Consider the following 16,118-nt stretch of genomic DNA (forward strand, 5'->3'; position numbering starts at 1 on the left):
GTGGATCCTTTCAATGTATTGGCCCTGGTTGCAGCTCTTTCTTTACCTACTTGGAGGCTGTTTGTGGGAAGCAAAGGCTCCACCATAAAGAATTTCTCCCATCTTTCTTTTCACAGATCATCATGGCTTCTTCTAGCCCCATTGCTCACACCTCCTGTTCCTGTGATCACAGCCCCACCTTGTTCGCTCTGTCCAGAAGGAGCACACAGGTTCCAGTGGATCAGGAATCTGGTTCCAGAGTTTGGGATCTCCAGCTCACATGTCAAGGTGCTTTCATCCCCAGCTGAATTCTATGAACTCTTGAAGGTGAGTTGTGGGTTCCAAGTTGTGGGAATGGTTTTTGGGGGCTGGGAACTGCAGAGGTTATGGAGAATCATAGACAAGTTGTTAGGAAGGAGCATGTGCAGGTTACTAGTCCAGCCTGCAACCTGAAACAGGATTGTTGTCAACACTAGATCAGGTTAGGCAGGCTTTGTCTAGCTGAGTCTTGAAAACGGCTGAGTATGGAGGTTCTGCCTCTGGTCGAGCAGTTCCAGTGCTGCATCATTTTAGTAGTTTACAATTTTTTTCTGGTGTCAGCTCTGAACTTTCCAAAGCTCTTTGTGGCTGCTGCTCAGCTGTAACTACCAAGAAGAGTTTGGCTCTGTCATCTTTGTAACTACACTTCAAGTAGTCACAGGCTGCTGTTAGACCAGCCTCCCAGCCTCCTCTCTGCAATACAAAACAAGCACAGCTCCCTCAATCCCTCCCAAAGGTCTCTTGGGTCATTACAGTGTGAATCCTGTAATACCGTATCTCTTAGGTAAGTAGTAGGGCTGAGGTGAGAATTTCTTTGTTTAGCTCAGTTGCTTGAGTCTTTTCACAATGCGTGTTTAAAGCAAATTCCAGTACTTCTGAAACATGATCTTAAATCGCCATGTTAAGCTGTTGGAGAACAAGGCTTGGGTGGGCCATGAAGGCAGCAGCTACCATCCCCTGCAGCATCAGTGGTGAGCACAGGGGAAAGGAGGAGAGCTCTGTAAACAAAGGTCTCTAGGTTCTAGCTAGTTCACAGGATGGGGTACAAAGGATTAAAGCAGTTGTGGAATGAAAGCTGTGATTGCCAGTACTGATACAATCCCAATGTTGTAGCTAATGCTTATTAACTGCTCTTGTATGTAATAGTTTTAGCAGCAGGGAATGTGTTCCTCAGTTTTCCAGAAAGCATTGATTTCTTCCTTGATTTCTGGATGCAACAATGGTGCTGATGTTGCTCTGTAAAGACCTGTGTGTTTTACATCTTTGCCATCGGTGTGTTATCCTTGTGCCTTTCCTTCTACAAGGTGAGGGAGACGATGCTATGATTTGGCTAAAGTGATTCTGCTCAGGGGAACCACAGCTCTTCAGTGGTCTGGATCATTAGTTCCTAGTGATCACAGAGACCAAGGATGGAACTGAACTTATTTTCTGCTATTCCCAGGTGCAGATAAAAACAGCCAAGCAGCGAGTGGTGATGGCTTCACTATACCTGGGAACTGGGCTCCTTGAACAGGAGCTGGTGAGTGTGGATAGGGTTTGGGAAGGGGAAAAAGTGAATGCAGAAAGAAAATGCCTGCCTTTGCAAAAAACATCCTGTTCCTGTGGGTACAAGAGGTGTACGTGAGCTACAATTTGTGAGCTTGTAATGACCTTAAAACTTCCATATAGGGATTCACTTTATGTGTGTTTTCTCCTCTCCTTCAGAGTGTTCTCAGGGTTCCTGACTGCATTTGTGTACTTGGAGTACGTGGGGTGGGGGAGGGAGGAATTTGGAAGGGAGGCGCAAGGAGTTTCTGTTTTAGTCCTAGTACAGAGCCGTGGAACTACTGAATTTTTTCGCGGGATAATGAGCCTGGATCTTTCAGACTGTTAGAGGTTACTGGTATAGTTTTCAAAGGGTTTCTGCAGAACCATGGGATCATGGGCAATTTTTTTTCCTGGCATTTTCCTTGAACATGATTAGAGTTGTGTGTATGTAGTGTTATGTTTTGTCCTCCAAGCACAGTATGCAGATGTAGTATTAGCTCTCTGCATTTAAGGCAGAGGTCAGTTTTCCTTCATGTTGTTTACCTTATCTGCTTCCTGTTCTTCCCTCTAGAAACAAAAGCATTACCTAAGACCTTTAGGGAAGCCTGACCTTGGCCAATTTCTTATGTTAGAATGCAAATTCCACAGCAGGGTAAAGGTGGAGAGTCCTGCACAGGGTTTTATGCCTGGCTTTGTCTGGACTTGTACACAAGATTTGAATTTGCATGTGACAAACAGCCTTGTAGTTAAGGAATAAAACTGCTTCTGCATTGTTTGTGAACTACCAAGGTTTCTTTTTGGTAATGCAAATCTGTGATTTGGGAATGATGTTGGGACTTTTTCTGCTAATATTAATTGTTCTTTAGAGGCTTGAAGAATGTGCGCATGTAAAATCTATGCCCTTTCATGTATTGCTTTAGGCTGATAGAGTAGGATGCCAGTCTGACAGATGCAAAGTCTAAACTAGCAGTGTTTTGCATGATTAGGAAAGACTCATACCAGGGTGTGGAAGCTTTCACGACCACCAGCCTCCTGGCTGCTGAATGCTTTCCTTATAAAGCTTTATTTGCTTTCTGTAATGAGTAGAGAAATCTCTCTCTGCAGGTCGATTGCTTAGAAGAAACACTGGAGAAATCACTGCAAGCAAAAGGATCGTCTAACCTCAAAGTTTCCATTCTTCTTGACTACACCAGGGGATCTCGGGGTAGATATTACAATGCTTTGCTTTCTTCAAAGGCTTATTTTACAGTTAGGCTGGATAAACTGTTTTTTCAGGGAGAGGCTGTCTTGACCAATTGGACCTACTTGCTTAAATCATATACCTTTCAAAACTGGCCTTTTGTATACCAGTAACTACTTGTTCCCAGAAAATGTTGAAGCTGAGCAGCTTTTCTTCTGAAAATAGGTGGTAGGAGTGAGAAGGGCCAAACTCTGCTCTGTGCAACTTGTGCTTTCTTGTGTAGTTCATCTGTCAGTGCATTTGCCCTTATCCATCATGCTCTTGTATTTTCATTTTGAAAGGAAAGTGGGAATTGTTGGAAGTAGCAGTAGACTTAAGCAGAAACCTTTGTGGTGACTGTAGTGTGTTACTAGTGCTAGGTGTGGCTTAATTAAGAAGCTTGAATGGTGTCAGACCTGCTCAGTGACTGTTTCCAAGGCCCATTCATCAAAGAACTTACAGTTCTGGATGTCGATTTTAATATTGACATAGTACAAATGAAGGCGATTTAGAAAAAAGAAAAAGGAGAACACATCAAGTGCCAGCAGATGCGATGCCTGCTCATTGTGTAACCAGCTTCTAGCTGAGGAGCTGTGGTGCTATGCCATGATGTATCCCCTGTCTGGTGTGATCCTGTGTGTGAAACTCCCCTTGTCTCCCAGGCAGGAAGAATTCTCGAACGATGCTAATTCCATTGCTGCAGCGATTTCCTGAGCAAGTCCGTGTGTCCCTCTTCCACACCCCAAACCTGCGTGGACTTCTCAGGCTCTTGATTCCAGAGCGTTTTAATGAGACCATTGGACTGCAGCACATCAAGGTCTATCTCTTTGATGACAATGTGATCCTGAGCGGGTGAGTCCTGCCTCTTTAGGCCCTTATATGGTTCATTTAGCTGAGGTTTTGAGGCAAGGTATGCATGCTACCAATGTTGTCTGAACTTCATTATTTGCATCTGGTCTTTCTGTAGTGATCATATCAATGCTCCTCTGAGATGGAAGAGTAAACGCAGCTCTTGCACGTGAGATTCTCATATGAAAGAGAAAGTCTTTCTCAAAAGGAAAAAAGACACATTTCTTGAGATTCAAAAGGAAATGGCCAATTTGTACTTTAGTCCAGTTGTATGCAGAGTGAGATCTGTAACCTAGGCTGGGGTGTTCAGGATCATATGCCTATGCTCTGTTCTGGAGCTCAACTCTTCTTTTTCTCTCGTAGCGCAAACCTGAGTGATTTGTACTTCACCAATCGTCAGGACCGCTATGTTCTCCTGCAGGACTCTCCTGAGATTGCAGACTTCTTCACGGAGCTAGTGGATGCGATTGGAGATGTGTCTCTGCAATTACAGCGAGATGATACAGTCCAGATGATGGAGGGGATGGTACACCCATACCAAGGTAGGAGGGAGTTGTCTTCTCTGGTTGGATGTTACGATCCAGAGGAGGAGAGTGACAGCCGGGGTTTAAGGATGACTTCAACTCCATCCATTTTTGAATTGCTGAGTCTCTGACCATTGTGTACAGACTGGGGGGGTGTCCCATATCTGTGCCATCCGTTATTAAAATCAAGATTGCTAGAGTTTTGAGACTGGATCTATCAGAGTGTTCCTAGCACAGTGGCTATCACCAGCTAATGTGGCAGAGAGCGCAAAGGCTAAAAGTTCATCTGTAACTGTCTCATTGCTTCTTCATAATTCTGCTGCTCATGACCTTAAATAAGAACTTGTATTCCTTGAAAGGTTCTTTATATTTTTTATATTGATGTCTATAATTCTAGATGTTCTGTGTGTACATATTCTGAAAGTTTCATGAATGTAGAGCTCTTTCGGGTAATTAATATTTTGTAGTTGAGTCTATTCTGGGAATCAAATGAATATTGAATTAGGAAGGCTGAGAACAAGTGTTCAGGTGGGCAGAGAAGAGCATCTATCAGTCAGGCTGATTGCATCATAAGTTTTTTGTCCTGGCCTTGTGCACTGCTGTGTGATGTAAGCTTAGACTGTGGGCACTGGTTTATTTTGCATGTTCCAGTTCATTCTTGGTTACCATTTTAGGTTTGCCCTGGTCTTTTCATTTTTCAGTGGATTTTTCAAGCTGCTGCTAGTCAAGTTTCTTACCCTTCTTGAAGCTGAATATTTTTCTTCTGTAATGTAGCTTTGCTAACCTTAAAAAAATCTGGTTTTGAGACTTAGGGAAGAAAATTGTGTGGTCTTTGTGTTAGCTCCTTTTTGTTCTGATATTGGTGTCCTGTCTGTAGTTTTTCCCATTACATAGTAGGTGATGCATGGCTCTGAGCTCTGTACCTTTAGGTCTCAAACGTGATGTGTTGTGGTTTTCCTGCAGGAGACAAGGTGGCTTACTGTGAGATAGCAAATCGAAGAGTCATGGAGGTGATCAACTCTGCCAGGACACGACAAGAACTTCTTCATGCAAAGACTTTCCACAGCAGCCAGCAAGGCAGCTCCTTGTTATCCCAGCAAGGCTCTCAAGCATCTGGGGGTCTGAAAACAGAACCTGACACCTGGATTTATCCCTTAATCCAAATGAAACCTTTTGGGATTCAAATAGATGAGATGGTGACAGAGACGCTGCTGACAGAGGCTGAAAGGGATGCCAGGATATACCTTAGCACTGGCTACTTCAACCTGACACAAGCTTACATGGACCTCATTCTGGGCACTAGGGCTGAGTATCGGATTCTTCTGGCCTCACCAGAGGTGAATGGTTTTTTTGGTGCCAAAGGGGTGGCAGGTGCCATCCCTGCTGCCTATGTTTACATTGAACACCAATTTTACAGTGAGGTCTGCTACCTTCACCAACAGGAGAGGGTCCAACTGCAGGAGTACTCTAGGGCTGGGTGGACTTTCCATGCCAAAGGTAAGGTGTCTATTTCCTAAGAGGACTTGTTCAGAAGGCCTTTGAGACTTGTGCATATTTGGATTGCGCAGCTAGTGGGGGGATGGCTGGGTCTAGTCTAGACTTAACGTCCAAAATATTCATCCAGGGTTCAAACGTTGCTTGCATAAACCTGGAAGATTTGGATCACTTGGGGACAACCATGCAAAGTCATGTCTTGCATCTGGATTTCTGATTCGAATGTAGTCCCAGAGATTATAAAAGAATTGTCCCTGTGGTGACAGTAAGGCACTGTCTTGATGTGCAACTTGATATGAAAGAATAGGAGGCATCTGGATGTATTTATGATCGCAGTAACAGTTGTGATTCAGTTTCTCGTATCCCTCTTGCCAGTTTTCAGCAACAAGAAGCGATGACTGTGTCAGGGACACCAGGGTGGGATCTGCAGCAGAAGCGGGAAGGAAGCTCACTAGTGGTGACTCCCCAGTGGTCCTGGACGCAGCAGGTCTTCATGGGGATGATGCAGGTGTCGAGGAATTTGTACCAGCTCCTGTTTACAGCATACAGGAAGGTGCAGCATGGTGAATAACTGCACCCATGTGCCTTCTGGGAGCTGGAGGGGAAGTTGCTGAGAAATGAATATTGCTTAACAAATGTAGTTAATAATAAACAAAAATAATTAATACCACCATCATGATATTCTGTAGAAGACCCCAGGTTCTTTCTTGCTTGATAGATTGTGTACAGCTTTCACAAGCTCAGTGCCACCTTGACCAAAGCATGAATATTTTCCCCTGACTGGTTGTTGCTGGTTGTCTCTCTAAATTTTCCTTCCAGAAAATGCTGTCCTTGACTCTTATGTTCTCCTACTTTATACACAGTAGTAAGTGTTTGATTGCTCAGTAGTGGATTTTAATAATGCAAATAGCTTAGGAAGTCTACTTAATTGAGGACTTTTTTTTTTTTTGAGGAATCTGATGCATGTGACACTTTATATTGAGGTTCTTAAGGTCTTCCCATGTGGAGGTGCACCAGTGGAACACCTCACAAAATGACTTGGTCGCATGGTCAGACATGCCCTTGGCTGAGCTGAGACATCTTTGCCGTGTTCCACAGCATCTTCTGTTACTCTCATCTTCTGCAAGCAGAGCTCTGCACCGTGTCACTGTGTCACTTCCTGTGATGGCTCACTGGTCCCCTAGGACAACTCTATTACTGTAAGCAGTACCCAGTCTGGCACTAATCAAGATGCAGGTTTCCCCAGCCGGCATTGCAGTGTGCTGAGGGGCATTTCCATTGTTTGCAGCTGGAAGGATGTAGCTCCTGGGGCTCTGGGCTCCGGCCTGTTCCGGAGTTCTCCCGTTGTTTGTTTAAGACTAGCTGTTAATGACTGTGGGAATGCCTCTATCTGCCCTGCTTCCTGCAGGGCTGTTCTGAAGAAGGTTCAGAGGTGGTAGGGAGAGAAAGCTGCTGAGTAGGCCTTCTCCTGACTGAAAAAAACCATGACTGTTACTAGGCTGCTTCTATGTCGAAACTACAAACCTTTCTAACGAGTGTTGTGCCTCTCCTGCAGTGAGATCAGTAACTAGTGCAGTAAACCCCTTATCTCAATCCAGGGCAGCCTGAAGGAGGTGCCTGCTTGGCTGGGAAGTCCTGTGTGGTCTGTCTTCCAGGAAACACGTGCTGAAGCAATCTGTGGTTCGCAGGTTCCCCCTCTTGCTGGGCACTGCTGACTCCGAGTGGGATTTTGTGGTTTGGCACTGATTGAGCTAGGAAGGCATGGGCTGCTTTTCCAAGCTACCAAAGTGCACATGGCAGTCTGTCCCTTTTTGGGCCAGCTGTGCCTTCTTGTGAAAGTGCTTTGGGCTTCGTCTTCTGTATGGTATTCTCTTTGAGAGAGGGATACAAGACTTGAAGTTCAGCAGCTCCTGTGCTTGGCAGGAGGGACAGAGACGTTTGCTGCCTTGTTTCCATTTCCTCTTTGGAGTGCTGGAAGGATCAGCTTGTAGCTCCCTTCTCTGGCACGCTCTGCCCTTTGGCACATATTTGATTTACCCGCCTTCCTTCTGCAGGAGTCACACAGTGTATGTGAAAGAGGACAGGACAGGGCAGAAGAGGGAAAAGCAGGAAGGCCTGGAGACAGATGAAGGGCAGCTGCACTTGGGATCTGGCTCCTGGAAGAGGATGTGAGGTCCCTAGCAGCCAATAGAGCCCGTTAATACTTCCTTCTTGGGCTAAAGCAAAAGAGACCCCTTAGTCTCTCATAGGACCTAGCCGATTTACACCAAACACTGTGGTGCTGTGATTGCTGTTTTGTAAACCCTTCCAGCTCCTCTTAAAGTATGTCATATCCTCATACACAACTTCCAGCAGTGTGTGTTTCCACCAGGGTTACAACTGTCCTTAGGTTCCGTCAGTGCAAGTGCAGTTGTAGCAGCCCACTTCAGAGCACTGCACAGCCGTCGTTCATGTGTGAGTAGGGAATGCAAACCTTTGCAGTGAGAGAGGTTTTCCTGGGTGTAACATCATGATGCCTACCTGCAGCAGTGCACATCTACCCGTCTTCTGCTGCATTTCTGGGTGTGGTGGTGTGGGTGACACAGGTACATCCTTTAGGAGTAGGGTCCCTTCCATGGAAGTGTTGGGTGACAGAGTGCCGGGCAGGTGCCTGTTTGCTCCGAGATAAACCTGCATTACTGCTATTGAATGGCGGCTGGGAAACTGCGCTTCCCCTTTCTGGAAAGGTGAGTCACTGTTTGAGCAGATCCTGCCAGGTGGCCATAAAGCCAGAGAGACCGTAAAGGCTTTAGGGCTGCCACGTGACCGCTTAGAAAGAGTGGGGAAGCGTGTTCCTCATAGCTACTGCCCAGGCAGAGCTCTGACCTATGTTGGGAGCCTTGTGCACAGTTGGGCCGGGGCACCACGCAGCCTGTGGCAGCCATCCTGTTTGGTGGCAGAACTTGCCGAATCTCTGCGCCACTTGGGCACTTTTTTGCAGCTCCTGGAGCCCCCTGCGTTGGCACTCCTGCCCTTCTGTGGGTGGGGGTGAGCCTGTGGAGGAGTTCGTTGTGCCACTGAGTTATGGGCAGTGCCATTGCTCAGCCAGGAGGTGTAACTGAAAGTGGCAGTGAAGCTGCTGACTGTGTGTGGTGTGGGGGCGGGGAGGAGGTTACAGGAACCAGCGGTGAATCGGCAGCTTCTTACTCAAGGCATTCTTGGAACTGCTCTGGGGTTGAGTTAGGAAACCTGCTTCTATTTTAAGTACTAGGTAGTTTTTATGCTACAGTTTCTTTGTTGTAGTCTTTGCGTGACTTGCAGTAGGGATAAGCCATCTATCGGGGACCTGCCCGGGGCTGTTCTAAGCACTTGTGCTGTGCCAGGTGGAAAGCAAACACTTCTTGGGTCCATTTATACACAGAGAATGGCTGTATAGACTCTCCTTGGCAATAGTCCTTGCTCTCCTGTGGCATCCCTAGCTGTTCTTTCCTGCTGTGCTACAGTGGCGTGCTTGAAAATAGTATGGGGCTTCCATCTTGCGCTTGAAAAAACTGTCCTGAGTTGTATCACACTTGCTCTTGTTGTTGCACTGGCAAAGTTGTGCGTGAACTGCAGTGGTGAGTGGACTTGGGAGTCTTGCATCCTGGCAAGAGTTTGATTTCATCTTCGGGTGGGTCCTCAGGAAGTGAGTGGGTGAGAATTTGCACTTCTCTTACAAGTCTTTATTTCATGTGAATTCACCTGTCAGAGCAGGGAGATGCCTCTTCATGTCACTGTCTTGTGTAGTCTCAGGAGAGAGGTTAGTCGCTGTGCAACTGCGCCACTTCCAGTTCTGGAACTGACTGGTCCAGGCCTGGCTTGTCTTCCCGGTGCTCTGTTGCTTGGTGTAGGTTTACCTTTACTGAAAAACTGTTTGTCTTATTTCAGTGTTTCTGAGATATGCTGTGGTGTAAAATGACCTCTAACTTAATGATAGTAACTCATTCTAGATTATTTTGGGGGTCCTTCATGCAGTGTATTTACATTCTTAAGAATGTGTCCCTAGGGCGGCACCGAGTGTGCTGCAGCCCCCCTGTTAAGAGCACACAAGTTTGGATAATGCAAGCTGTACCCCAGGATTCATACGAAGCTTTACAAGACATGCTAGACCATCTGCAAGGAAGCTTGCTTTGTGTCGTGATCTTTTATAGTTCCTGTAATCTAACATGTTTAATTCATTTTAAGTGAAGTGATTGTGTGAGGCTACTCTGGTCGTTTCCTTGGTCTGCCACACTTCCTTTCTTCTCCTGTTTTTCCTGCAGGTCTTTGGCTGTACTTGGCAGGAAGCGATCTTCCCTGCCTAACTCTGATTGGCTCTCCTAATTTTGGATATCGATCGGTTCATCGTGACTTGGAAGCTCAGGTTGCGATAGTGACAGAAAATAAAGCTTTGCAGCAGCAACTCCATCAGGTAAGTGGCTGATTAAGGGGAGATAACATGGATATTGTGCGTCTTGGTCACACAGGGAATGCTGCTGACACAGTTGCAGTAAAAACCTACAGCTACAATAATTCAAAACCTTCTTGAGCATAGGAAGTCTCAAGGAGCTGTCAGTTAAGTGACTATTGATGAGATGCCTGCTGCAAGTGCCTGTTTCTGGGAAATGGAGGCCATAACGGGAAAGAACATGTGTCCCCAGTGAACTCGAGTATCGCAAGTGCTCAGGCACTGGATGCTGAGAGACACAGCATTCAGAGAGGATCTGCTGTCTCTCCTCTGCTTACTGATCACACAGCACGTTCTTGGGCCTTAGACCCAATATTTGGGCATTGCCAAGGTTGCACCATGCTCTAGGATAATGAGGTCAGGCCCTTTGAATTGCTGATCTTGGACTTCTGGAGGATTTTGCTTCTCAGGCATTTGGGAAATCCTTTGTAGGAATATAAATGCCAATCAGTTAGCTTTTGGGTGGCTGCCCACAGGCTGTGGAGGTGAACAAAGGCAGGCGATCTTAGTTTCTGCAAGAGGAGGATTTCTGGGCTGGTTGGATTGCCCATGAAGTTATATGACATAATATAATCTTGAATAATAATAGGACATTATATAATCTTCACACAAACATTTTTTTCAATGGTTTTATGTCCAGTGTCCCAGTTTTTGGTTTTGAGTTTTTTTTAATTAGGCACCTTGGACTGCTCAGGACTTTTGCTGCTTCTCTAAATCTTGTCTGGTTCTCCAGCTGTCTTGACTCTGAATCTTCTGCTGGAACTGACAGTGTCCCAAGTAAATTTCTCATGTAGTGCTCTGATACAAAGCAAATTGGTTTGGTGCCTCTGTGTGTGACTTAGGGATCTCAAAAATGTATTCCATTAAGCCAAGTCCTGGCATAAGAAGGCACAGTTGTCTTCAAGATCAATGGGAATTGCCCTATTGCATCAGGGCTCTTCCACAGGATGAGTCAGAGTATATCTAATCAAAAACAATTCTATTACTGGAAGAGTTGCTTGAATATTTCAATTCATATCTTGCCTCTACTTGTTTCTAATGGAAGGGGAGAATCAATGAAAATATGACAAAGGAATTTTCTCAAACAGTGCTGCAGTGATCTAATTTAAAGGGCTTTAAACCATTCCCATTTGCTGGAAGCTGATTTTGAGATTGGCTGTTTGTTTACCGTTCTGTGACCTTTGTTTAGAAGACTTAATACATTACTGGTACGCTGCCATGAAATCACTTTGCCTATGTAACATTGAGTTCCATTTAAAAAATGCGTGGTAAGATTTGGTAATAAATTTGAGTGGTCTGGGTATCTTTGGATGCTCCACTGAATGAGCTGAACTTCAATTCAGAAAATTGGTCTCGGTTCCAGTGATCAGATGACGTCACTCTATCAGATGACTGTGGTGCAGAATCTTCACAGCAAGGTTGACTATAGGTCTTGGAGCATTTGGGGGTTCTAAAATTAGACTGATTTGGCACGCAAATGTCTTCCTTCTGTTGTAGGTTCATCTTTTTGGTGTTACTTTCCAGTGCTTGGTTCCTGCTTCCCTGTTCCACCCTGAATTTAAACAGTGCAGGGTATTTTCTGTTGTTTGTGACAGCTTAGCTAATGAAAAAAAGATTATGAACAGACTTAGAGTAGATGATCTGCTCCTTGTTTGCCTGCAAATCTAGAAACCTGACTGGCTTTGATAAGAAAACCGCTTCTGCCTTTGATCAAACAGCTGCTTTCACGTGCAATGCGAGCATGTATTATCATCATGGTGGTTCATTTCCTCCTTCAGCAGTATACACACTGGAGAAGCCTAAGTGTTTCTGGTAATTTAGTTGAAATCATGACTGCATATTCATTTGAAAACACAGCACTTGAGTTGTGTCTAGAAAGAGCTGCGTAAGCCAGTCTCTTGAGATTATGGTAAGGTTTCCTTTTCTGGCAATTACAGCAAGGGATTTAGGATTTTTCTGAAACTGAAGTTCAGCTCTCCTGCAGCTGTGGGGCTCAAAAAAGCAAAACCTTCTGCCTTTGCTCTTTGTAGACTTTAAATTGCTAATTCTTGAGGTTGGGTTACTGAGCACACTGATAGTCATCAAAAGGTAGAGTGCTGTGGCAGGCGGATGTGAAGGACAGATCCTGTGCTAGCTTCTTGGTGGCTTAGTTACTCTCTGAGTTGTGCTGAATGGAATGAGACTCCTGTGTTCAGGCTTGTGGGAGAAATGATGCATCCTTTTGGCAGGATCCGTGGCCAGTTTTATCTGAGAATTTGCTTTTCTTAAAGGCCATTATATAATTTAACACTTAGGATTTACTCGGATGATGTTTCCTTCCCTGTATAGGAGCAGGAGCAGCTTTACCTCTGCTCAGGTGTAGTCTCATCATCAACATTTGAGCAGCCAAATCGTTACGTGAAACTGTGGGTGAAGCTGGTAACACCTCTGATCAAGAATTTCTTTTGAAAGAAGAGAAGTTGCTGCTTTGGGTGAGTTTTCTGCCATTCTTATGGGGAATTTATATTGCACTGACCGTAATTAATAAGTGTGGTACTCTCTGTCATGTGGAAGAAACAGATGATGGAAACATAGATGATGTGGGGAGAAAACAGACATCTCTCTTTTCTTCTGGGGTGCTTGCCACTGACTAGAATCATTGCTCAACGCCTATATTGAATTTCATCTACTAGAATTTCTGGAAGGGTCAATGAAAGAGAACCCATACAAGGGTATTTGCTATGCATAGAAATAAAACTTCCATTTTTGAAATGTCCGTTTCAGAGTTTTGTGGAGCGGGACTGTGTTTATTTTATCTTGACTAGCTAATAGAAAACATTGTTGGAATATTTAAAATGTTCTGTCTTCTTTTTATCTCATCAGTGCTTTGCTTTAACCTTGTAGGTGTTGGTTAACAGGGGCAGTTGGTTTTGCTTTTCTGCTTTGTACAATGTCCTGGATTTGCCTGGCTGTTCGACTGCCCAGTAGCTGGAGCCCTTCTCAGCTTTGTGGAATTGCTCTTAGATTTTTTTTTTTTTTTTTTTTTGTGCTGTGCACATAGTCCATGCAGTTGGCACCTAAGTGTGTGCCCTTGATGCTGAGTGTTCATGCATCCATTTTATTTACATAAATGTGGCCTCCATCTCTGGGGTTGTATATCTGGCTCCTTCATGTTAAGATGCGTTACAGGTGTCTTTCATGAACTGTGGAGAGGGCATGAAAGGACTTTTGGTGCTGATGTGATTTTTAGATGTTACTTGCTGAAAGTGGGAGGCTCAAAGCGTAACACATGTCCTGCAAAGAAGGTGGTTGGGAAGCCAGATAAAAATGTGTTAGAGTGCAGGCTTGGGCTGCCCTGTGGGTTTCACTGGTGGAGTATGTGCAATGTGTTCTGATCTTGTATTGCCAACAAAAGGGATTTCTGGCACTTGAAAAGGCTGATGGTAAGTGTAAAACTTAATGGTAATTTATTTTAAATGCTACTACTTTATAAAGAAACAAGCAGCTCTACTTGCCTCCCCTTGTGGCTTTTCATACCACTAGCTGTGAGGGAAGTTTTAGGCAACTGTATTTTAGAACTAATTGTTCAGACATTTCATGGAGTGGGATTTTGCTGAATTATTTTATGCTAAAAGGACAGGCATTGGCTTCCATATGGTGGCAAGAGCAGATCTAACCACCTAATAGGTGTTACTGCTGGTACAAATTATTTGTTGTGAAAGAAAGGGTAGAGTAGATTCTATAACCTAGAAATAGAAACAAACATATTTCAGAGATTGATCTGTTTGCAGCTCAACTTTCTTTGGGTTGTATGGGTTGACGTGTTGGTGAACTGGGTCAAATCTGTGCCTTTCTTCTTCCATCTGGTCTGAACAGATACATGCTTCCATGCAGGAATGTGTCATGCACACGGCTTGATGAATTTCTGCTCACAGTTAGCACTGAGTGATCAAACAAATAGCTGTGGAAAGACAGACTGCTATGAGAAGGAAAGGAATCCGGATAGTTGCATGCAATTGTTCTGTTTGGCTTCCTTTGGTGGTCTGGCTCTAAACCAGCACTTTATCAGAAACCACCCATTGAAAACCAGTATCCATCATGAGAAACTCCATGTATTGTAAGAGCAGTCTCCACATGACAGCAGTTCCAGCACTGTTTTTATTGATACTTTGCTAAAATAGTTCTGGTACAATCAAACTTAGAATAAGTTACACAACTTTGAGTTTTTTTGCAAGTAAAAGCATTTGCTGTTTGTTTTCCATAGTCATTAAAGTTTAGACCTGTAAGAGCAGAGCAACAGCGGCAAGGATCCACTTAGCAGCTTTTTCTTTTGTCTTTAGGTTAAAGGTCCAGACATAGGTGGGACCTCGCATCCGTGTCTTATAGACAGGACATTCATAGACATTCTTGGTGTCCATGCGGTCCACAGGGATGGCTCTGATGAAGATGACTGGCATCATGGGTGTCAACTCCTTCAGTCGAGCGTCTGCGATCACACCAGAGGGGATGTCCCATCGAGCGCCTGCAATATTATGAAATTGTCAGGGTACCAGCTACCCAGTGGCTTTTTCACTTAGAGGGGGCTGTTTTCATAACTATTAATGGGTGGGAAGGAGTTGCTCTAGCAGCACAGTTGAGGATGGAGTATGAAAATTGGGTAGCCATGGCTTAGTAGTCATTAGGGCTAACATGTTATCATCTCACTGTGACTCATGAATGCATTTTGCCTTACTGTATGTGGGATGTCTAAATAAATTCTCTCCCTACTCATCCCTTCAGCACCAGGTTTGCATGAAAGTTGCATAGCTGAAGGTAGAACTTGACCGTGGTGGGAGCTACGATAAGCTGTCCTGTGTGGTCTGTGCTCTTGTTTAAGTGGACTCCTTTGGTGCTCTGCTGATACTGCCATCTCATTCCCTCTCATTTTTTAGCAGTAATTGTTTTAGGTTCTGAGTTTCCTGATTTGTTTTGCTCACACATCAAATAAGAGCGTAATATATTTATTCACTAGAACCATCTAGCTTCAGACAGCCCAGTCCTCAGGTTCGTGATAGGCAGTCGTCTTCCAAAAACCAGTTTCTGCTTTGTGAGACTCTGTAAACTGGATGGGTGCTGCCCTCAGCTGGCGTGTCTGACATTAGCATGGAATAAAGGCTCCACTGCTTGGAGCTTTTGCAAAAGTACAAATTCAAATAAGCCAGTGAATACTAACACCTGTTCTGTTTGTAAGAATTTTTAAGGCTGAACTGGGCTTTCTCTGTGTCTGAAACATCTCATAAAAGATGCAGTCTTTTACCTTCCATGAATAATCCATGCACATAGGAGCCTTCTCTGGGTGGAGCTGTTATATCCTCGCGGTTTTTCTTAGTCACTTCCACTGAAAGACACATCTTGTCCAGTGGCCATTCGTTTCTTCTGGCCATGGACTGCATGATAGCGGTGAGGAAGGACTGGGGATTGAAGAATCCTGCCAGCCACACTGTTGCAGGCAGCACAAAGTCCATTGTCCAGACTTCCAGTTCCTGGAAAACAAAACCAGCAAGGTACTTCAGAGTGAAGCATGGCCTTTGAGCAGCAGAATACTACTTTGAGATATGACATGACAAAAAGCTGATGTTTCACTGTGCCTAACATGAGCTTCAGGTAATCTTCCAGAGGGGGAGACTAGGATGGAGGTGGTCCGTGATGAATAAATAGCAGATTTCACTGCAGCAATGAAACTTAAAACTGTTAATTTGGATTGCAGTAAATACCTATTATTTTTTTAACAAAGCCACACTTTAAATAGATGGTTTTATTAAATATTTTTTTCTTCTGAGACATATAAAGTTATGATGGGGTTAGCTAATATTCTTTTGAAACAGTGATATACTCTAATGGTGAATTGTTTTCAAACTTCTGCTCTCAGTCTTGGGGTAACAGGCCATTTCAGGTACTTCAAACTGCTTAAATTAATATTGAAAAATAAACCAGTTAACCACTGTACACTGATGGAGGTGATTCCTGGTCTTCCGTGGTATCTGCTTGCACCCTAAACTTTAAC

At 44.3% G+C, this 16,118-nt stretch overlaps 2 protein-coding genes across 8 annotated transcripts in view; one reads left to right on the forward strand and one right to left on the reverse strand.

The window, feature by feature from the left end:
- PGS1 (phosphatidylglycerophosphate synthase 1) overlaps nt 1-16,118 on the forward strand; it is a 34,810-nt gene that overhangs the window by 5,757 nt on the left and 12,935 nt on the right. For 4 of the 5 annotated variants that reach the window (XM_075044111.1, XM_075044116.1, XM_075044113.1 and 1 more), the window contains exons 2-10: nt 117-306; nt 1,460-1,537; nt 2,650-2,749; nt 3,427-3,616; nt 3,977-4,155; nt 5,101-5,634; nt 9,912-10,060; nt 12,425-12,567; nt 14,416-16,060. In XM_075044111.1, the coding sequence (XP_074900212.1) occupies nt 117-306; nt 1,460-1,537; nt 2,650-2,749; nt 3,427-3,616; nt 3,977-4,155; nt 5,101-5,634; nt 9,912-10,060; nt 12,425-12,544 (1,540 nt within the window). In that variant the 3' untranslated portion in view covers nt 12,545-12,567; nt 14,416-16,060. Of the gene's footprint in view, nt 1-116; nt 307-1,459; nt 1,538-2,649; nt 2,750-3,426; nt 3,617-3,976; nt 4,156-5,100; nt 5,635-9,911; nt 10,061-12,424; nt 12,568-14,415; nt 16,061-16,118 lie in introns of those variants that run through there. The other variant, XM_075044112.1, reaches the window with a different exon arrangement.
- DNAH17 (dynein axonemal heavy chain 17) overlaps nt 13,474-16,118 on the reverse strand; it is a 39,519-nt gene continuing 36,874 nt past the window's right edge. For 2 of the 3 annotated variants that reach the window (XM_075044110.1, XM_075044108.1), the window contains 2 exons: nt 15,372-15,597; nt 13,474-14,597 (listed from right to left, as the gene is read on the reverse strand). In XM_075044110.1, the coding sequence (XP_074900211.1) occupies nt 14,350-14,597; nt 15,372-15,597 (474 nt within the window). In that variant the 3' untranslated portion in view covers nt 13,474-14,349. The remainder of the gene's footprint in view (nt 14,598-15,371; nt 15,598-16,118) is intronic. The other variant, XM_075044109.1, reaches the window with a different exon arrangement.

The sequence above is a fragment of the Buteo buteo genome, chromosome 13 (assembly GCF_964188355.1).
Source record: "Buteo buteo chromosome 13, bButBut1.hap1.1, whole genome shotgun sequence".
NCBI classification, from domain to species: domain Eukaryota; kingdom Metazoa; phylum Chordata; class Aves; order Accipitriformes; family Accipitridae; genus Buteo; species Buteo buteo.